The sequence below is a fragment of the Passer domesticus genome, chromosome 2 (genome assembly GCF_036417665.1).
Source record: "Passer domesticus isolate bPasDom1 chromosome 2, bPasDom1.hap1, whole genome shotgun sequence".
NCBI classification, from domain to species: domain Eukaryota; kingdom Metazoa; phylum Chordata; class Aves; order Passeriformes; family Passeridae; genus Passer; species Passer domesticus.
The window spans coordinates 83529985-83553023 of record NC_087475.1 but is presented as its reverse complement, the minus strand read 5'-3'; the positions used below and the strand labels follow the sequence as shown (position 1 = coordinate 83553023).

Here is a 23039-nt window from a genome sequence, read left to right as displayed (position 1 = left end):
TTGCACATGCTAATTATGATGTTTGAGCAATACCATTAAAAGTTTATAGGTCTGAGGCTTGTTCAAACTTCAACAAGTTGTTGAAGTGTTCGGATTTTTGCATAGATTTCTTCTGCTGAAGGATCCTGAAATAAAACAGGCAAGCATATTAAGGCCTAAATATGAATCTCAATTAAGAAGTATCAGTGGAGTATTCCAAAAGAGGAAGACTTTTTCTCCTCTTTATCAGCTGCTATTAGTTCTCATTAAGTATTTATCTGCATTGTCACCAGGCCTCGGAGCTCATTTTTAACTTGCTTTGTAAGCATCCAAGGGATGTAAGACTTGGAGTAGAAAGAGTACAGTGAATTAACTTGACAGATATTTATGGGGAACCACTCCCAAACATGAATCAGCATGACAGAAAGCATGAATGTTCCACCTTGGAAAATGCTGTGGCTAAGTGATGGTTCAGTTGTTGTTTTGGGCTGCGGGATGGCATTTTCATTGGTTCACATGAAATGGGAGGGTGACAGAAATGCCTGGAAAAGCTGTGAAGATAATTACCATACACTTTTCTTTTTTTTTCTGGAATGGGGACAAAGGAGGTGCAAAAACTAAAGGGTGGGGAACTATGCCTTGTGGAAATGTTCAGGAAGCATTGCAGTAGTAAACAGTACTTACTGGAACTTGGAATTACAGCTTAACAAGGGCAATGAGATTTCAGTACAGCAACAATATGCTGGAGAACCTGCATGAATGCAGAGCATGGAGAGAAGCGTGAGGAGAGATCTGCATGTCAGTATTTCTGCTCAGAACTGAAATACAGTAGTTTTTAACCAGAATGTTCCTATTGCATTATTTTTCAAACTGAGGCTCTCAAAAAGCCATGAGTGATTGTAGCTATGCTTTTAGCCTTGTTGCCTTTGATCTGAGGTACAAAGAAGATTTTTCCATGCAGGCAAGGCAGACCCTTCATAAACCATAGTGGGGGAAAAGAAGTGTAATTGCTCCTAACTTTTGCGGCGAGTTTCTGGTGCAGTAAAGCCTTGCAGGGATGTATCTGTTTGTCAAGGCAGCTCGTGCCTGACAGCTTGTAGATCCTGTTGATCAAGTCAAGGACTACAGCCAGAATAATTGCTTGAAATTTTCTAGACACAGAAGTGCTAGTGAGGAGTGATACACTGTGCTTTTAAAAGGTTGCTCCTAAGGAGTAGAATGAGAACAGTCTTGCAGTATAACAGATGCACATTTATGGATAAATGTCAAGAATAGCAGTAATTCTCCTGAGAAGTGTGCAGCAGTGTTAGCACATCGCTGCTTACAGCCAGCATTGCTGTAGCATTTTTTAGCTCTAAAATGTTCATGGAAAAGGATACAGTAGAAGGAAAACTGCACAGAAATATTTCCACCTAAAACATCAAATGCATTTTATGTGTTAAACTGTAACAAGTAAGCACACACCACATAATAGACAAGCTTTGATAGTTTTTTAAAGCTCTTCAGATACATTTTTTTTAAACTGTGGTGTAGCTGTTTGTGTCTTGTGCTAATATTTATGCCCAGATTTGTCGTTGTTGTCCTCTTCTTTGCCTTTTCTATCAAAATTAGGTTTTGCAGACTTGAAAATCTACCTCTTTTCAGAAACACAGATTGCTGCATATTTTTAAATCTCTTTGAAGTTAATAACGAATGAACACAACTATTTTATTTTAAAGGTTTGTTGGGGTTTTTTGATTGCAAATCAAGTATTACTCAAAATTTCTAGAAATTTGCCCTTAGTTGTACTAATGTTTAGGGAGTTTGTTCCAGGCTTCCTGAAGTATGTATAAGTAGTCCTTTTTTCTTTCGTGTTTGACAGTTAGCTTATTTAATAATATGACACATAGAAAGGATTTCAGAAAAACACTCCTAAAGTATTTAGAGAGTGCATGTTACTGTAAAATGGGCTGTATAATTAGGTCTGTATTAAGATGTTGGAAGAACAACCTGAATCTGAGATGATCCTAATGATGAAAGGGAGATTAAATCAAAGATTTATAATGCTGGCCTGGAGGTGTTTGCTAACTACAGAAAATGTATACAGAGTGTTTCAGTACTATAATGATTTCCACATTATAGCTGGCTGAGAAGCATTACAATATGTGCAGTCCTAAATCCATTTCCTTGGATTATAAATTCGTTCACAATTATACACTGATAGCAGAGCTGCGCGTTGCGTGTTCGTCTCTTGGGTAATGAGAACTGCATCTCTTGTGAATGCAGAATGCTGATAACAGCATTCAGAATCTGACATGCTGCAGGCAGGCAACATGTAGGCTTTCACACACAAAATGCATCACTTTGAGTGCATTGAAGTACAGTTGAAAAATGCAGAAATGACATTTGATTTAAATTATTTAGGAAAAAAATGTATGGAGCTGCCATTTTTATTAATAACTTTCCTCACTAGAACAGAACTAGATACGTGATCACAAGCAGCAGTAAAAGAAACAAATACCCAATAGTCTGAGAAGCTAATGAAAGAAAAGTATTTTAGTGCCCTAAATATACTTCATTTGCAGTACATATTCTGCAATATGTATGCAGTTATATCACTGTGATAAGTCTAAATGCCTAACTAAAAATACTTTTGGCTGAGAGGCCCTTAAAGAAGCACGTATTGCATTGAATTTTACAACATTCCCTATGCATCACGGGTTCTTAAACCTGCATCTAACTTCTTATAAATAAGAAAGAATCCCTTGGGAAAAAAGTTAATTCACACATGAAAAACAAAACAAAACATGTACTTATGGTTGACTTATATAGAAAAGCATAACCAATATATGATTCAAAAAAATAATTAGAATAGTGGTTTTGAAATGTGTGTGAAAAACAGTTACTTAATTTGCAAGACCATGTATGTGTGTACATATCTATGTATCTTTCATGATATTCTCACAAATAGTATAAACAATAAGTGAGATTATTGAGTGGAGTCTTATAATATCTTTCAAAAATTTTGTCCTAGCAGATCTAGGATGAAAGAAGTACTCTTGTTTAGTGGATTTTTTTGTTTGTTTGTATTTGAGGCATTTCAGTCTTCAACAGAAACTGGTATAGTAAAATACTTCAGAGTTAGATGTTTTTCACTGTTTCTGTGTATAAATTACAGTCATTTTGAAAGTCTTTTTTCAAAGCTCTGAAATGTTTCTAGCCTCTAGCTGTCATTGACTTGGATGAATTAATATTGGAGTTCAGATGCTAATTTATGTGACTGCTTTTGAAAACAAATTTAGGTCAAATCCTGTTTCTGTAGGAGTATCCATTAACTCTGTCATTAGCTCCAGGAAATCTTTCTGTTCACAGCCTCTGTTCTTTAACTGACAATTAATTTTTTCAGACTGAGTCACCTGCCTTCAAGTATGGAGTTGCCAAATAGTGTGCTTTCTTTAAGAAGCAAGGTTCCTTTTTCATGCAATGCAAATGAATTCTGTAGAAATCTAGCATCTGAGTGATGGATTTACTTTTTATATTTTTTCCAGGGAAATTCTGGCCTGGGGTTCAGTATTGCTGGAGGAACAGATAACCCACACATTGGGGATGATCCTGGGATATTCATTACTAAGATTATACCAGGAGGAGCTGCAGCAGAGGATGGAAGACTCAGGTAAAAACAAACTTATTACATGTGTTTGGAAACAAAATGTGTAATTATTATAATTGTTCTCTGGGAGCCACATGCCAACTGGATCTTTCATGGGGTTAGGGAAAGCAAATGACATGACTGGAGTCTCCTTTCTGCTAAGACAGCTGATTGAAGGAGCTTAGAGCAACGGGATAAGGGTGGTTAAATCCTGCATAATAGAGAACATTTGATGGGCCACCTCCTTCTTAGTACCAGGTATTTACTTTAGTGCAAAAGGTAAGATGGAGGGCAGCAGGAAGAAACCTGAATATCAGCATGCAAGTCTTCTCTGCCTGGCCTCTGTGTGTTCATGACTCAAGAACTACACATTTGTCTTACGCATTAAGCTATCAAGACTTCCCAAACTACAAAGCCATTTCTAAATAATCATAGCTATTTGTAGATGCTTCCTGTTATTTGGCTGCAGCAGTGAGATGTGTTTACTGCTGTTTCCAAACATTATTTTGTTCCATGAGGATGTGATGACTGTGCTGTATGTTTTGAGTCATCTCCAGAGTGGTCTGCTGGTTTAGATTCTGAAACAAACATACAAATCACTTGATGGGGGTCTCAAATACATGGCAGCATCTTCCTTAAACAAGAGGAAGTGCTTGTGTTTGTCTTTTCTTATGGACTGAATGCAGAAAGGCTTCCATCTATTACAGAGGCTGCCACCTTACTGCTGGTTGTGCAGACTGCTAATGCTCCCAAAAAGCCAATTTAACTGGAAAAACTTGGGAAAAAATTTTTATGCTTTCATGGTCTCAGCACTGAAATTGGCTCTGAGAGCCTTTGCCAAAAACAGATGGTCTAAAATTCATAAAAAGGCTTCCAGATGGAAGAAATGTTTTTCCTGAAGCCTTTTCCTTTAATTCAAAGCTAAAAGAAAGAGGAATTGGCCAGTTTAAAGAGCAGGTTTGGGATATTTCTTATGTTACAGTAATTATTTAATTTTGGAAATTATTTTTTTTTTTTTACTATGATAGTGATGAAGAGTCATGGTGGTTGGCAGTGAGTGAAAAATTTAGTTTTAACTAAAATTGCACGTAAAAGGAATGGAACTAATACCAAGTAACTTTATGACTAAAATGCAGCTATCTACCTCTAAGCTAGTCTCAAGAAAAGCCTAAGCATTTGTAGGTTGTGATTCATGTCATCCTAAAGTCAATGCCTAAAATAGAACAGAAGAATAAAAGAGCCTATATTTTCATTGGTGACTCAAATGAAAAGGAGTTTCTTTGTCTAGTCCAGCTGTATTGATCTGTACTGTAAATGTCTGCATTGGGCCAGGTGAGCTTCATGGAAAACACAGCATGAAGAAACAGCAGTGTTTGCAAATCATGCTATAGAATTAGACATGATGAACAACATAAAGGGGTTTTAAACCTGAAACTACCTTTCTACTAAAAAAAGAATCCCCTGCAAAAAAACAATGGTGTCTTTTTGGTAGAAATTTTAATTACATATGAAAACTTTTGTAGTTTAAGCTATTGAAAAGACAGAAGCAATTGCAGTATTCTGCTATCTTTGTAAAAAATCAAATATTTCATAACTCATCCCTGTATTAAATAACTACTGTAGATTTAGCTCATGATTATGTTTGTGTTGTAAACATCTTGGAAAGACCTTCTAAACCCACAAAAAGTAGCATACTAAGGCAATTCATTAATTGTTTTCAAGATTAGATGTGGCAAACTGTGTTTTGTAATAAAAGTTTAGCAGTACAAGTATAATTATCTTATTACTAAAACTTACATAATGTTTTAAGCATATATTTGGTATGGTCATTCTTCCTACTCTCAGATTTTAGAAAGACTCCTCCTTTCCTTGTTTTATCTGGCAAATGGGTTTTACTTTGCTGCAAAGTTACAATTCTGTCACTTTTTAGGAACGCCTGAAAATGTAGTTATCAGTGGTCATTACTGATATGCCACTGAAGGGCCATATTCTGGGGCAGTCTTCACTGAATTACATGATAACTAATTTTTCATAACAGAGTTTATCAGCTAGGGCCACTCTGTAGGAACAAAAGCTTAACAACTTGCAGTAACAACTACTAAGGGTAGTGATAACATAGTTTTCTTATCAAAAGCCCAATTTTTAATTACCTAAGAATGAGAGATTGGTGTTTATAGACTGAAAAAAATATACTTTCTTGGTCTGCTTTTCTTTCACACTGCCTGCAGATACTCTACATTATGTAGCAGTGTGGGCTGTCTGAACTGGCTTCTATATCTGCTGTCTGGTTTTAATCATAAAAGCCTGTAAAATCACTTCCACTGCATTTTACATGACGTCCCTTTGATCTGACTTAGCTGAGTGAAGTTCTTCAAACAGCAAGACTATGAAAGCAACCTGTAAGAAATTGACTTCATGCTCCAGACCCTTGGGAATATTTTACATGAATGTATGGGTTGACAGGGGAGGAGTAGGTCAACTGAATTTTCACGCAAGTCCAACAAAAGCAAATGCAGCCTACTGCACCTGTATGGTTGAACTGACAGGGGCTCCCAGGACGAGTGACGAGATCTGAATCTTGACTACATGTTTCAGAAGCCTGATTTATTATATTATGATATATATTATATTAAAATGCTATATTAAAGCTATACTAAAAGAATAGAGAAAAAAGAATCCATCAGAAGGCTAGAAAGGACAGGAGAGGAATGATAACAAAAGCTCGGGACTCTCAGAGTCCAAGCCAGCAGACTGTGATTGGCCATTAATTAGGAACAACCAACACGCACCAGTCACAGATGCACCTGTTGCATTCCACAGCAGCAGACAGTTATTGTTTACATTTATTTCCTGAGGCTTCTCAGCTAGAATACGAGAAGAATCCTAGCAAAGGATGGCTACATCCAGTATCATGGCTACACACCTGGGATGGCATAACTCTCCAGTGGTAGATGTATAGTTATAAGTACATAAATATCAGGTATAAACACCTGATGGGAGAGAGTGAAGATGAAGCCAGACTTTTATCAGTAGTGTCCAGTGACAGGGCAAGAAGCAATGGACAACGAGCACATGAAGTTTCATCTTATCATCAGGAAACTCTTTTTTTTGGTGAGGGTTACTGGACATTGGTAACTCAGAGAAGTTGTGGGGTATCCACCCTTGGAGACATTTAAAACCTGACTAAACATGTTCCTGGACAATCTGAAGCAAGTAAACTTGCTTCAGCAGAGACGGTTTGACAATGGGCTCTCAAGAAGTGCTTTCCAACTTAAATGACGCTGTGATTCTTAAATTTGGCCTCAGCCAGCAGTGTCCACTGGCAGCACTGAAGACCAGCATTGAGGTGAGCAGAGATGCACAAATGACTGGAAGGAACAGTCACATGTTGCAATAAGGAAACTTCCAGTTGTGTCTGAGGACAAACGAGATCTCTTTAATGTAACTCTTTTCCAAGAGGTTCAAAATTAATCTGGATAAATTCCTAATGTATATAATTGAACTTTCAATTTGGTCCTGCTTTGGGCAGGAGATTGGACTGAATGACCTCCAATGGTCCCTTCCAGCCTGAATTGTTCTCCAAATCTGCAGATCACTCTTGTGAATAAAACCTGAGTGTGAGACTGAAACAAAGGTGATTAAATTCCTGGGGTTTTCCTTTAGTGGAGAACAATACTTTTATTGACAGCAGGTACAATGCATAGAGCAGGTTTGTATCACTTCATGACCCATGTCTCCACTTAAAAAAAGGCAGTAATTATCAGCCACTTTAGACTTCACTCATCTTAATTAAAAAATGCCCTTTTTTGAGAGACTTCCTGAGCTTTCAAAAATCAGAGATGCACATAACCACAGGACATCTCAGGCTGGAAGGGACCCATAAGGATAATTGAGTCCAACTCCCTGCTTACTTCAGGACTACTGCTAAAACTAAATCGTGTAACTGAGAGCATTGTCCAGATGCTTCTTAAGCTCTGTCAGGTGTGGTGCCACAACCATTTCACTGGGAAGCCTCTTCCAGGGATGAACCATGGTCTGAGTGGAGAACCTTTTCCTCATGTCTAGTCTGAATTTCCCCAGAGCAGCTTCATTCCTTTTCCTCATGTCTTATTGCAGGTCAACAGAGAGGGGTGATCGGCTCTCCTCAAGGAAGTACTAATGGATATGTTTATGTACTACTCTCCCTGAAATGCCCTGGCCCGTAGAACTAGTGTGAGAGTTATCACACTGCACAACTCAGATTTTAGCAGACATTTAGGTCAGTACACTATCACCTCATCTTGCAAAATAAAGCTATGGATATAGTATAAGTTTATATGTCGTAAATAATATAAAATACATAATTTGATATATATTTGATGGAATTTTAAGAACCATTTTAGATGTAATTATTTATCTAAACAGGACTATAATAAACTTGGAACTAAATGGAGATTTTTTTTTTTCTCTGAATGCTTCATGCCATGCTTCTCTGAAGATTGGAGTTTCAAGTCAGGGATAGACAGAGAACATAAACTCTCTCAAAGTAGCAGTCATTCCCACTGTGTTGAAGGAGAATTTCTCTCAACAGTTTGATCTTTTAAGACTTTTGATGCATAAAAACTTCTTCTGTCTCATTAATGTTGGTTGTCCACGGGCAAACATCTACTTTTTAATAAAGATGCACTGAATTTGGACTTTTCTTCTCTGGAAGAAAAAGAATTCCAGTACTTATGGCTCAGTGCCTTTTTTGTTTTATTTACATTTGTGTCAGAGAAAATAAAAGTGTTTGTTTCAGTTGCCTACATAAAACAAAGAATTTCAATATAATATTCAGTAGTTACTTCTTTTGGCTTATTGATCATAAGTGGACCTCTGGCTTCTAAAAGGCAACACATATAAGGCCATTCATCATTCTGTGAGAACAAGAGTGATCAGCTTATGGAATTAGAAGCACAGTTTAGTGGCAGAACTTTATTGGGGGAAGAAAATGACTAAAATAATAATGCAAAGCTTTCAATTATGATCAAGTTTAAAAGAGCACAAACTCACAAGATATTAATATATTTTTAGCAATCACAAATCAAAACTATTTTGAGTCAAGAATCACTCTTGCTGATTATAGTTTCTCGCAGTCTAAATTTGATTTCATGGTAGAGATAGCTTTCTCAAAAAGCTTTCTTGCTCTACAGGAATGAGAGGGTCATATGAGTTCCTTATGTATTGCTATCAAAAATACCTTCTTGAAAAGACAAATTTGAAAATGTGACTTTTAAAAGGTGTTAGTATCTAAAAAAGTAAATAAAACAATCTTGCATAGAACAAGAATTCAGATCTTATTTTTTATACCAATCATTTGGTCACAGGAATCTTACTGAACCTGTAATACTAAAGTCAGTTATTGCATATGTGACAGAATATGAATGAGTTAATTCACAAGACTTTGAGATAGATTTGGACATTCTTGAGCTTGACTTTCAAGGATTGTACCAGAGGTTTTTTCGGTTGCTTTGGTTTTTAAGCCTGAGCTGTACTCAAGAGGAAAGAGGGTTGATAGTTCATACGGGGGCTGAGTCCAAGGGCAGAAACTGGTTGTGCCTGGGGGGATGCACATTGCCCTGGTTAACTGCCCAGACCTAAGGCTGCTTCCTTCATTCTTTCTTCTAGGAAACTGATTTCCAGTCTCTTCCCATTTGTGAACCTATCAATTGAGAGTTACCTTTGGCAGACTAACCAGAAACAGCGCTGGTAGCCCCACCTAGCTGAACATCATAGGTTAAAATGTTAACCCATGCTGTTAGGTTAACATTTTAACCTATGATGTGCATTGATCTTTCCTTAGTTAATGTATCTTTCCTTTTTTTTAATTACGGATTGCTAGAAGGTTTTGTGTTGAAAAGCTGCAGCATTTTTCAGGCATGCTATGTTGCTCTACCATCACCTTGCCAGTTTTCCCCATTGGATTTCCTCCTATCTCAAAGTGAGTTGGTGTGAAGAGAGGAATGTTACACAAGTGCTAATGGCAGGAGACAAGAAGCAAAATAACTTGCCTTCAGTCATTCAGTAAATCAGGGAGAAAGCTTGGAATAGAGTAGTGATTCCTTCTCTCATGTTTCTGTGCCTTAAAGGCTTCAGTTAAATGCCTACCAGCAAAGGCTCTAAACAAATTACATTGGTATTCGGTTTAATTGTCTACTAACCTGCTAGTGAAGTGTCAAAGATTATAAATTTAGGTAGCTATATGTAGCAAGAGAGGAACTCTGAAGGCCCTTTCTCATGGATATTTGTAGGGGGAAAAAAAGGTTGTGTTCTGATCAAAATGTAAAAATAAGTCTGTGTTTCACTAAAATGAAACAGAGAGGAAAAATTCATTTCATGCTATTAATTCAAAGCTTGAAAAGTGGAATTGAGAAACACTGAAGCCCAGATCTTTCCAGCAACAGGCACACAGTTGTTGGCCATTGGTGTCCATTTGTAGCTCTAGATTGCTTGCTGAATTGAGAATGATGCTATGAGGCCTTTTCAGATTAATGTGAAGAGCCCTTCCCACATCATGTTCTATACAAGCATGTCATGTGCCTCTAATACAGCTTGGGAACTGGCTTTATTTCACCATCCTTATATATCAAAACAGGAGTGTGTCTGCTTTGTGATTAGTTGCCTTAAGTTCCTGTTAACTTCTGATCCTGTACTAAGCCTATCAGTACCAGGTCTATGCACGTTGCAATGGCACATGGCTTGTTCAGGATGTTGTTATAATTACGGTGCTGCCACAAAACACTGATTCATATCTGCACTGTTTACAGGCCTCTGACAATGCTATTAGTTCAGTACATAATTTAGCAGTAAGTTAATAAAGAAGCATTCACCCTATTAGGCAAAACATGCTTGCTTTGCAGACAGTCATAAATTAGATCATGAAATATTGACTGTTCACTCTGTCCTGGTTTGTGTTAGGAAATTTGATCTTATTAACTCTGTTTGTCTGTGTAGTTGTGTGTATCTTTTTTGAGCTACCGTGGAATTGAGAAAAAAAAATAATTACCACGGGCGATCTACATGAAAAAGCCAGGTCACAAAATCCAAATCTGATTTTCATACATTATTTTCAAAGTTGAACATGTCTTACCATGGCTCACGTTTTAAGTAAACAGCTTATATGTCTTACCATCAATGGAATACTGGACCACATAATTTTGTTCTCTGTTGTCTGCACCACTTCATTTTTTTATTGGCTGAATCCTTCTTTCTCTTTTTTTCCTATGTGAATTTTGCATTCTTTGTTCAGTATTGCAGATCCCCAGTATGTCTCTGAATTGGTTTATACTTTATTATTTATCATAATTTATATTATGCTTTTCCTATTTTGAAAATAATGTGGTAGGCTGTAAAAATTATTGTATGAGGTACAAGGAAAGTAAAATTATGTTTTAACAGCTGAATTGTCAGGCAAAGAGAATAGAAGTTAATGAGTAATAAAAGGTACCTCTCGGGATTGTGGTATTTGAAACGGATGAATTTTAGGAACCTCTTTGTAGACACTGGTGATGGACATTTTTATAGAAGTTTTATTTTGTAACACAAAGCATCAGTACCTTCCCCCATACATTTCTGAACTGTTTTTACACTGATTGAATTCAACTGCTTGTGACTAACACTTAAGCTAATTAGCATGATACTAGGACTCTAGATTATGTAATGCCCATTGCACTAGAAGTTCCATGCAATGGTACTGAACTGGTTAGCAGGTCTCTCTCCAAAGAGTTCTTTTATTACCCATCCTGCCTGAATTACAGTCGCCCCAGAGTGCTGCAGTAGCAGAACAGCATCATGCGGCCAAATCCAAGTGATTATTTCATCATGTTTGCACTAATACTGCGGTTACGAGTTTAAATAGCTCAGTGACAATTCATCTGGAAGAAGCTTTCTGTGGTTGCATACATTAGAAATCATCAGCTTTCTGTGCTCTAGTATTAGTCAAGGCAAAAATATTTCGTATCTCTTCCTGTACTCAACAGTGTAACACTCTAGGGTGCTATTGAATTTTTCATTTCTTTCAATTTTCATGAAACCTGAAAATAATATTTTAGATGAAAAAATAAACTGACTTGAGTGACCATAAAAAAAAAAAAAGAGTTCTTTTTAAGCAGCAAAGATCTGATTTTAAATCTTCTAAGAAAAAACTTGGTCAACATTTTTGTTTCTGACAGTCAAAACCACTAATACCTGGTGAGGCAGTTCATACTCTGTCAAAACTCCTGGCTGTGGTTTGCATAAAGAATTTGGACTTTCAGACTTTAGCCAAGCCATATTTTCTGATGATACATGTTACATTCCTTACTGCACTTTTATTGCAGCTGTTAGAGCAAGGGTTCCTCAGAATATGGGAGTTTCAGTGTCAAACTTACAAGATGTAGGAAAACTTTGTTTTGATGTGCTACTCATGTCATGCCAGGCTGTGTGTTACTCCAAATCACAGCAACACAGACAAGCTTGGTGTTTTCTCTGTGGGGTACCTTTTTCCACTCTACTCTGAGTTGCAGCTATGTTGTGTGCAACCTAATGATACTGATGCTCTGAAGCTGGTGGAGGTTCTTACTGAACTTGAACAACGTGTTTTCTCCTCCTCCATTCGTTTTAAGGCTGCACCTATGTTGAGAATAGCTATTCCAATCACACCTAAGCAGGAGGGAGGGTTTTCTGCTTGTCAGTGCAAGCACAGTACTGCTCATTTTGTGCTCAACTTGCTGGGCCTGATCTTTGGTAACACTTTTCTTCTTTTGTGCTCAAGTTTCCCCATTTGTAAAATGGATACAGTGATCATTATCTTTGCCTCACGGGGGTTGTTGTGAAGCTAAAACGAGTTCATATTTGCAAAGCCCTTTGAGAGCCCCAGATGAAAAGTACTTGTAAAAATCCTGAACCTGGGATTGCCTCCTGGCTTATCTGTTGTAACTGGTTTTCCTGCACAAACCTGAACGTGCTGCAGACTCTGCTGCTGTCAGCTGGGAGGATTTTAACTTGTATTGAGGAGCAGCTGAGCAGGTCAGTGCCTTCAGCAGGCAAAGATCACCTTGGTCCCAAGTGAGCACCTTGGCTGTCCCCTGGCTGGACACGCCAGAGCCTGGCCCAGAGTGCTGCCATTCCCGTGGCACTGGGGACAGCCGGACCGGAGAGCTCCGAGGGTAAGTCAGGGCTGTGAAGCCGGAGCTGTCCCTGCCTTCTACCACACCTACAGCGCCTGGCCCGCGGCGCTTTCCAGTACCTGCCAAGCAGCCCTGCAGCTGGGAGGAGTTTGGCTGCTTCCTGATGCCCTCATTCATCCTGGTCTTTACAGATATTTGTTTTCTTTCCCTTTCCTTTATCCCAACACCTTCCTCTCACAACACCCCACAGCTACCTACGCCTTCTTCTGCTCATCCTTCACCTCTCCACTGTTCCACTCCGGCCTCAGCTGTTGATGGGCAGATATGACTCGTTTGCTGTAAGCAGGAATTTTCCTTCTGGCCACCATTAGAGGCTGCCAGAGCCACCCGGATCGAGACGAGCCAGCAGCAGGGGCTGGATGTACTGGGAGTTCCAGCACGCAGTTGCTGGTAGGAGTAGTTTCCGAAGGAAAGCATCGTTCATGGCAGTGGCAGGAGACAAGACGCAGAGAGACTGAGGATAACTTGGGAGTTAGAGAACCGACAGAGGAATGGAAAAATGTGGTAAGAGCAAAGGATATCAAAACTGAGGATTGAGGTGGATGAAAAATATAGAGGGAAAAGAAATGCAGGGTGGGAGAATATTTTGGGGGAGGGGAACATAAAAAGTAAACATTGGTTCCTATAGATCTTGCAAGAGGTTAATAAAGAAAATTTGATACAAGTTTGAGTGCATTTAAGAGAATGCTTATGGAGCCCCTACCAGTCCCAGCATCCTGCCCACCTTTCACATGCCCCCTCCTCTTCCTGCTCTGTCCTGCCCATGCTTCCCTGTCTGCTTCCTCAGCCATCCCCTTGCTGCCATGAACTCGCCATGGGGCACAGACATTTAAATACAGTTCTGTGGGCAGGCCGGGGCTGCTGCCTGGGCAGTGTCTGCAGGTCTTACCTGGTGGAGCTGCTGGCCTCAGTCTCCTTGTGCCTGTGTCTGTGCTGCACTGCTGCAAATCTTTTGCCTTTAGTAAAGTTGTGCTTCATTTCCACTAAGTTGAGGTGGGAATCAGGTCTGCAAAGTGCAAAATTTTCTTCCACGTTTGAACAATTGTTTTGATTTGTTTTTTATACTTGTATGTCTGGTTCATTTCCAACCCAGCTGCTTTACCTTGACGTATGTTTGTGTATTGGAGTCCCAAACTCTGTTTGAAGAGGATGCTAATTATGCAGAGGACATTTTAAAATGAATAATGTGGGAAGTGTAAGATCATAAACTCTGTACAAAATTACCACAGGTGTGGCTTACCTAGCAAGGGAGTTAATTTGCCTTGAGTTATTCTGGCCAAGCAATAACTGAGACCTTGATGGCACAGAAAAAAATTTCATTGTAAATGATTTAGAACATCTGTACCTCCAAAATCATTATACAGTGACAGGATATCATTCTGCTTTCAGAATGTTTGTGATAAAGGAAAATAAATTATGAAAGAAGAGGTCCTCCTGCTGTAGATATACTTAAATTGGACTTTTATTCTAGAAGTTTATGCTTGAGTCTGTGTGCAAATTGAATGGGTGTAAGCTGCTCCTCCCCTCAAGCCCATATAGCTACACCCCATGAGATGAGCTACTATTAGTTAATAACTACTCCCCATGCTCAAAGTGTGCATTAGGAGATGCAGCTCTTCTGGGAGGCCTCAGACTGAGTGGGCTTTTGCTTTTCTCCTTGCACTGCATGGTGCTTGTATGTGAAACTTTTTTAACCTCTCAGATTTTTAGCAGACACAGAAAGAATGGCACTTCTTTTTAGTGTTGCTGTTGGCTCAGCCATCAAGTAGATATATGAGAAATTTTATCTGCATGGGTTGTTTGTTTTTTGGTTTTGTTTTTTTGGTTTGTTTTTTTTTTTTTTCCAGTGGCGAGGATTTAGAGAATTACATTAGGAGCTGATTTAGAATTTACTGACATTTTTAGTGCCTGAATACTATTGACCATCTTGCATTCTGTCTTTATGAGTAGATTTGAAATAATACCAAGTCAATATTGTACCAAATTTCAAAATAAATATTGATTTAGAAATCAATATTGTGACACTATTATTATAATCATTTTCATAAGAAATACTATTATTTGAAGCTGAAGTTTCTTAAATTATATGAATGCTTATTGCATGGTATTAATTTTGACATTTTGGTAAGAAATTCCTTCCTACAGCTAAAAATTGCCTTGAATCTCCTTACCAAGTTGGTTTTTTGGGGGGTGTTTTTGTTTGTTTTTTGGTTGTTTTTTTTTTAATAAATAATTTAAAATACAAATACTTAGTGCATTTGGCAGCAGTACATTTTTAAAAGTTTTCAGTGCATGTGTCAGCATATTTAAATTACACTGTTTCTTTATTTGGCTTGTAGTAATTTAAATAACCTATTTTTTAATAGGTTATTAACAGTTTCTGTTGCCCTTGCGATCATTTCTCAATGGAGTGCTGGGCTGCATCACTGCATAAATTTTGCTATCTTCAAATTCCAGGTCTAGGAAGAGTTAAGAATATTATACTGAAGCTGAGCAAACATTTTTTTGGTACAAAATTAGGTCCAAATTACTTTTAAGTGTCAAAGGGAAAGAGCAAATCGGGGCTGCCTTCATTCACAAAAGTCGTGGCAAAAATCACCTTCTGAAGGAACCTGCATTCAGTGTCTTCTCTCTGAGGAATGTGAGGCCCCAGCTTCCAGAGGACTACTCAGACCACTAAACTGGAGGGGCTGTGAAATCAGTGTATTTTATTTTTTCCTCTCAAGGTCCTTTCACTTCCTTAAAGACAAGTAAAGGTTACTTGGGCCAGAGCAACCTTGCAGTGGGTGTGGTGTTTTGAAAGCCAGGTAGAGGCTGTGGACCAGGGTCTCCTCTTTATGGATGCCCTGAGGACTGCTCAGCAGCAATCTTAGATGGACCTGCATACATTACTGTGGTGGTTAGACTTCATCACATAGAATCGTTGAATGGTTTAGATTGGAAGGTCCAAAAAACCTGTAATTCCAACCCCCCTGCCATGGACAGGGACACCTTCACTAGAGCAGGTTGCTCAGAGCTCCATCCAACCTGGCCTTGAACACTTCCAGGGGTGGGGTATCCTCAACTTCTCTGGGCAGCCTGCACCTCACTACCCTTACAGTAAAGGGTGTTTCCAAAGGGTCTTCTCAATATCTAATCTAAGTCTACCCTCTTTCAGTTTGAAGCCATGGCCTGTTCCTATGTGCCCAGGGCCAGTCGGTGTCTGCTCTTGTAAATTTCTGTAATGTATGGAAAGATTTCATCAAGTCAAAGCAGTAGGCAGAATTTCTGCCATCTTACTATTGAGGATGCTTCCCTTTTGAGGAGCTGATTTAGAATTTAGGAATGGGATACTAAGACTGTAATCTAAAGAGAGCATTACCTACACAAAGTGCAACAGTTTCAGTGATGGAAACAGGCAATGAAAGTGTTTTTCTGAGATGATATTGGAGACAGCAGATTGTTGTTTTCATTTTTGTTTCTCTAACTGCTCAATCTTTTTGCTTATTCAATTTTGTTTTCATTCAGAACTTATCAGATTTAATTTCTTTTTTTTTTTGCTTAACTGGAAAATTTTTTCAGCACAAACCAATGCCATTTTTGTCAAGAAAAAAGGATGATAGAAAAAATTGACCTTAACTTTCCATTTTATTTCAGAGTTCAGTTGTAAATCTGTAGGTGTTACAGCCAAGAAGCATTCAGAAATATAGAAAGATGAGTGGTAGTGTTTCCATCTCTGAAATTAAATCAGTGTTACCAGTAGTTCAGCTATATGCCTTTGGCTTGAAGAGCTTGTCTAGCAAGCCCCTTTAGGATGAAAAATCAGGTGTTACATGTAGGAGATTATGATGACCAGAGAACCTCTGTTTGCTCTCCTACCAAAAAAATTTTTGGGACATTAAATTGAACTAATAAACAGAAAGTTGAAATAACCACAAGGAGAATTTTTAATGTAGCAAAGCTGTGAGATTCATTGATAAAAAACACTAGGAATATTGAGTTTTCATGAGTTTTGAAAACGGTTAACTAACTTGGTGTAAAAGAAATTATCCAGGGATATTAATTGGAAAAAAATAAGAAAAAAAAAGTGGTTTTGGCTCATGAAAGTCCAAGCTGAAAATGTATTCTGGGTAAAATATTGTGTTAATATTTTTTTTTTCCTTTACCATCTGCTAAAGGCCACAGTTGAAAAGAAACCCCAGACTAGATGGAGCCCTGCTCTGGTTTATCACTTTATGTAGCTTTTATCTTTCAGATGAGTGAACACCTTATTCCACACATTTTAGCTCCGAGCTTCCCTATAGCGGGATCCTTCTGGCCATAGGGGCAGCACTGTCTCCGTTAGGCCAAGGGCTGGATCTCTGTATGAGCCACTGGGTGTTTGGAAGGGATGTGGTCAGAAGGTTCAGCAGGGCAGCTCCAGTGCAGCTCTCCTTGCTGTCTTGCCTTGCTGCCTCGCTGTGTGCCTGCAGCAATCCTGCTGCCACGGGCCAAGCTTTTCATCTACTGAACAGGGTTTTGTACTAAAGATTTGTGACTGCTCTCTTTTCTGTTTCTCTTCCTGTTGGGAGCCACTAATGGTCCCTTCTTGAAATCAATCACTGCATGTCAGGATGTGCAAGAGCTCAAGGTAGGGCTAAATGAGCTCAGCATTGCAGAGCTGCATTTATATTGCCATTTACCTGTGGTAATTGGCTGTAGACATATGGAAGATGTGGATCTGGCTGCATTTCTACTCTAGTTTTACTCTGTCAGTGTCTGTGCTGGCTTGGATGTCTCTGCATGGGATTTCACTGTGCCACTTTTGATGTAACATGATGTGTGTTTGAGGTCAGATTCCAGATATTAGGTTGGGGAATATTTTCAGCCAAGAGGTGTGCATGTGTGTGTGTGTGTGTGTGTGTGTGTGTGTATATATATATATATATATATATATACACACACATATATATACACTCCAAAAAAACCAGACACCTTGTGATAAAGGCATTCCAAAGGCATTCCACCTAAAAGGACAAAAGGATCTCTTCAGGGTGGCAGAAAAGGTTAACTCAGAGGGAGTTCCAGCTTTGTCCAGGAAGTTCTCAGAAGCAGAGTGCAGAAAGGATCCAAAGTCCTTTAAACAATAAATAAACTGCTTTTTAGCCAATTTTGTGTCTGGAGTGTAGTCTTACAGCTGAGTTTAAGGCCTTTAAGAAAAACAAGAGAGAGATTAAAAAAAAAGGAAATGCTGATGCATCCTCTATTGAAACTGTGTGAATAGGAACATATTCAAGCTTCTAAATATATTTTCTTCTAAGAGTCTAAAGGCTGCAGGGACTTTTCCATTCCTAATTATATAGTGCAGTATGCCGTCTGTTTCTGACTTACAACTTCAAAAATAGAACTTAGAGTCATAAATGAAACACAAGGAGAGGGATAAAGAGACGCCGTATATGATAAGGAAGTGCTCTGCTAATATTTTTACTGATGTTGTAGCCAGTCACTTGGGTTTTAAATTCAGTGACTGTTATGCAAACCCTTTAATACACTGGCATTTCATTAAGAGGCTGTTTAAAAAGAAATCTGTGGGTAACTAAAGCAGCAGCAAAGGACAAGCAATGTAAATGTCTTATGACAGTTCTGTGGCTGTACTGGTTGTGTCTCAGGTCTCAGCAAGGTCGTGTCTCTAACAGGGTATGGAAACACAGTCATTTCAAGCAATAACATATTCTGAAATTCAGAAGTATTTCCTAAAATCTGAGTTATTCCCTGACAGTCAAGCTTCAGTCTCTCTTTTGGAAGTGAAATAAAGCTCAAAGTCTGCTGGTAGGATACCTGCAGATCATGGTTGTAGGACCTATAGCCTCCCTGGATGTGATCTGAAATTCTTGACTGCATTTTTGTAGGCACTTTTAGCTCCAAAACCATCATTAGACTCCTGGTATACAAAGGAGGTATTTCATTTGTACTTTTTTATTTCTCATGCAAACTTTGGGAGATCAAGAAGTTAGCCTGTCCCTGGATATGGGAACTGGAAAAGTGACTGGGACTGCCCTGATCTAGAGGGAGTGAGCTGAACCTGCATAGGCAGGCTTTTTCTGGTGCTCTTCCACATCTTTTACCTTCTGCCATTTAGGCAGGAATCTACTAAGAGATCACTTTCATTTGAAAGGGTAAATGGCTATTTTATACACCCAAATTACTGAAAATATTCAAAGGAGTGAACTGTGGGGGTAACCAACACAGTTTCAGGTCCCTCTCCAAAACCTTACTGGGTTTGGAGGCTGTGGGCTGAACGCAGGTAGTGTGCTATAGGACAGACTGGGTTTCCATTATATTGTAGTAAAATCTGCACACATACTTAATGAGAAACATTTTATGAGGTTTTTTCTTTATTTCAGTCTCTGGGATGATAATCATTCCAGTTGCTGATATGAGTTGTGAGGCTGCAGAAGCACTGCACTGGGCTTGAGCCAGCACCCCCTGCTTTTCAGCAAGGCTTAGCTCAGCCATCCACCAGCCTTGGGGCTCCCAGGGCCAACAGACTGAAGCTGGCTTGCCACTGCAAGGGGAGAAAGCATCTGCCTGGGTGAATCTACTCAGGGAAATGCTGTGCAAGAGCTTAGTTCCTGTCTTTGCACACACAGGCACACACAGCTGCCTTTGTGCTTGGTTGAGGTGATTGCTTTTTGACTCTCACTTCTGAAGACTTGTTGCAAGGGCGACTGCAGCCAGGAACAGGCAGGAGACTGCTTTGCTTGGTTATCCAATATTTATGCTGAGTATGCCTGGGGGCTGCAATGAGGGCTAGTTTCTGTTTGAGATGAGCCAAGAAGGTGTAGACTCTCCTCTGGAAAGCTTATTTAGACTGTGCAGAGGAGACAAAGGAAGCAGGATGCAGGTGAGGTTTTAATCCTACATTTATAGACTATGAAAGAACCTGGTGGAGGTTGAACACAAAGAGCTGGGATGGCACCAGGCCAGCATCATTGGGGAAAAGCTAATTATATTTTATTGAATTTATTTCAGTGCAATAGAATAATGCCATTGATTCAGAGGCTTGAATGATGATGTTTTTCTCTCAGAAATGAAACATTGTGGGTTTAGTCCTTATTTAATTTCCTCAGAAGTAAAGATAATTCTGTTCTTGTTAGAAGCATAAGTTAGATTCAATAGGTTAGAAGCATAGGTTAGATTCAATACTTCAAATAGTGCCTTTATGTCAAATACAGTTAAGTTTATCATTTTGTTGCACCAATATTTCCACATATTTTTAAATCAAAATCAATCCTAGGATTTCAAATTATTATTAAGTTTGGTTTTAATTTTGCTGTGTCATTTGTAAGTTATAAACCCCTTCCCCCATCTTAAGTTTTATCAAGTGCTATTTTCAGTAGTTATTTCAGGAATTTCATTATAAATCACATAAGTGTCAATTTTTGAGTTAGGATTGGCTATTACCTTCATCAGACATTTTCATAAGCACTAGTTCCCCTCCAGCTTCCAGGGACAGACAGGAATTTTCTTCCACTGATAAATTTTATCTCTTTATTTTTGAAATAGACATAGAAGTAGTTTTACACTACTTTACAGTGTCAGGAAGGGGTCTAAGAGTATATGTGAATTTGCTACAGAAATTGGATCATGTCTCTAAGGATCGTTATACATAAGGAAACTATGCCCTGAGGTGCATACGCATCATTGGCATTTAGTGTTAGCTCTGTATTCCGTGATTTTAAAGGCAGATCTGAAGACTGCTGTAGTAAATGTGATATCCTTTATTCTGAATTCTTACTGGAAGTTTTTTAAAAAGTATTATTCCTCTTAGAAGGAAGTTATATGAGCCAGCATCAATATGTACATTTTTTTATCCCATGTCCTGTAAATTCTAGTTATTATGGAATAGGAAGGGTGTGTATAGAATTTTTAAAAAATCAAAGTGGGGGAGAGTCATCCTTCTTTAGCTAATGGACTAGACCTATTCTCTTAAGGTCAGATGATTTAATTATAATTATTTGGTGACCTCTTGAAGAAAAGATAATAATCCTTTCAACTTGCAACCTAGAAGCTTATGTTCTTGCTTAAGGTGCTGTGCTCTTGTGAGTTGTGGAAGAAAGAAAATATCAAGAGTTTTGTAGGGAAACTTAGGCTAAAAAGGCTAGACGCTGGAGCAAAGGATAAAGAGAAAGCTTAGTGTTTCTTTGTCTTCTCTCTGTAGCCTATCTGATATCTCCATAGTGGTATATGGAGGTGTGTATCTACCTCATATATTCCATAGTTTTGCACTCATTCTCCCATTATAACTATTTTTACCTTGATTTCTGTGCTCTCACTAAAGAATAAAGAAATTCCGTCTCAAATTGAGTTTTTCTGAGGAGGCAACTAAAAAAAAATCAGTTAGCTTTGGTTTTAAAGAATCAGTGAATGCTGGCCATTCTGCAATGGAAAGCATGGTAACTCTACTTTTGAAAAGCAGCATTGTCACACTAATACAACTTAGCTGGAGGTGTCTGGATGATAGCTTAGACCTGTGGATTACTACAGGATTTGGTATCATGATGTTGATCCACAGAGTAGAGATTATTTCCTTGTTCTTCAGTTCATAGTTAGTTCCAGTTAGCTTTGTTATGGAGCTGCAAGTGGGCTAATGTGTGTTGGCAGGACCATTTGGTCTTCTGGGGCTCTTAGCTGCCACACCACACCGCTTTGGGTTCCCCTCCAGGGCACCATATTGCACAGACCAAGGGAACAGAATGATCATTACCAGTTGTCACCTACTATATGTCCAGTCAGTGCCTAAGGATCGTACTTGTCTTCTTTACTTACAAGTTGACTGAAGCGTTTATAGACTTTTCAAGGATGTCTGCAGTTTCTTGAAAACAGTAAAAGTCAAACTCAGACAAATATAGTGAAATTTAAACCCTTAAAACTGGGTTTTTTTCCTTAATACAAGCCCTTATCTGCTTTGAAGATATCAACAATTGGTAGTCCTCGGAGACCCTGACCTTCCCCCTTAACAAAGTATATCTGATTTTTTTTCTATCAGTTGTAGCAGTTTTACATGATTGTTGCATGTGTTCTGTATTTAACTATCTGAGGTCTTTCATATTGAATTTATACCACAAAAATTTTGTTGAATATGTGCATTATATTAAAGAACCTAGATAAGCCAGTGTGCCATATGAAGAGCTGCCAAACTAATATTAATTTGTTGTGTGGGGGATTCTACAGACCTTAATCAAATTAGATGTATGCATAATATTTGAGAGCAGGACTGAGGAGAACAGCTTGGAGATATTGATGGATGAGAAGCTCAACATGACCTTGCAATGTGCACTGGCAGCCCAAAAAGCTAAGATGTATGAGGTCCCTCCCAGCCCAAACCTTTCTCTGTTGTATGTATTGGTGAAACTACTAGGATCGCTTCTGTTGGACTTGCGTTATCTTGGATTGTCAGGCAGATCTTCTCCTGGACACAGATCTGTCACCATCTGAAACCAATTTACAGGTATAGGACATATCCAGCAATAATGAGAAAAGAAATCACAAAAATAAAATTTTGCTGTAGACTTGGCAGGTGAACGTAAAGCCAGGAAAATGCATTGGAGAGCTGCTTGCTAGGACAGAGTAGTTTTCTCCCTAAGGGGTAAGACTATGCACTTAAAAATCTGAAAGAATTTTCTTAAACTGGGTTTACTGACCTTTTTGCTATTATCCTTTTAGGTTTATTTTGTTGCAGCATATGCATGTATGTTCTTGAATATTGTATTTATTTACTAAAAATTGAATAATTAACCTCATGAGGAAGAAAAAAAGCCAGCAGATGTGGAAAGGCAGAGAATCATAGTAGCATAGTTTGTTTTGGGTTGGAAGGGACTGTAAAGATCCTTTAGTTCCATCATTCCCAGCTTTGGGCAGTGACACTTTCCAATACACCAGGTTGCTTAAAGCCCCTCCCAGCCATGAAAGCATCTGGCATTAGAGTAAACTACCAAACTCAACCTTTGAATGATATCTAGAAACTTTGTGATACAGTACTATTTCTCAGAAGGGATGCATGAGCTTTGTGTCCTTTCCAAGTTGGACCGGTTTAAAATAACTGTGTTCTTTTTGTCATTTTGATTTGTTTGAAACAAAAACAGCAGCACAAGAACATGGCAAAAACTATCTAAATTCTCAGAGTTCCGATAAACTTAGGTAAAGTTTCATTCTCCCTTCATGTGCTGACTTCTAATCAATATCCAGATCAAGTGTTCTTTTGCTGTAAAGAGTCACATTTGATAGTT

At 38.6% G+C, this 23039-nt stretch overlaps 1 protein-coding gene across 24 annotated transcripts in view; it reads left to right on the top strand.

Moving 5' to 3' along the window:
- Positions 1-23039, top strand: part of DLG2 (discs large MAGUK scaffold protein 2) — a 979322-nt gene that overhangs the window by 651478 nt on the left and 304805 nt on the right. For all 24 annotated transcript variants that reach the window (XM_064409604.1, XM_064409605.1, XM_064409606.1 and 21 more), the window contains one exon: positions 3507-3631. In XM_064409604.1, the coding sequence (XP_064265674.1) occupies positions 3507-3631 (125 nt within the window). The remainder of the gene's footprint in view (positions 1-3506; positions 3632-23039) is intronic.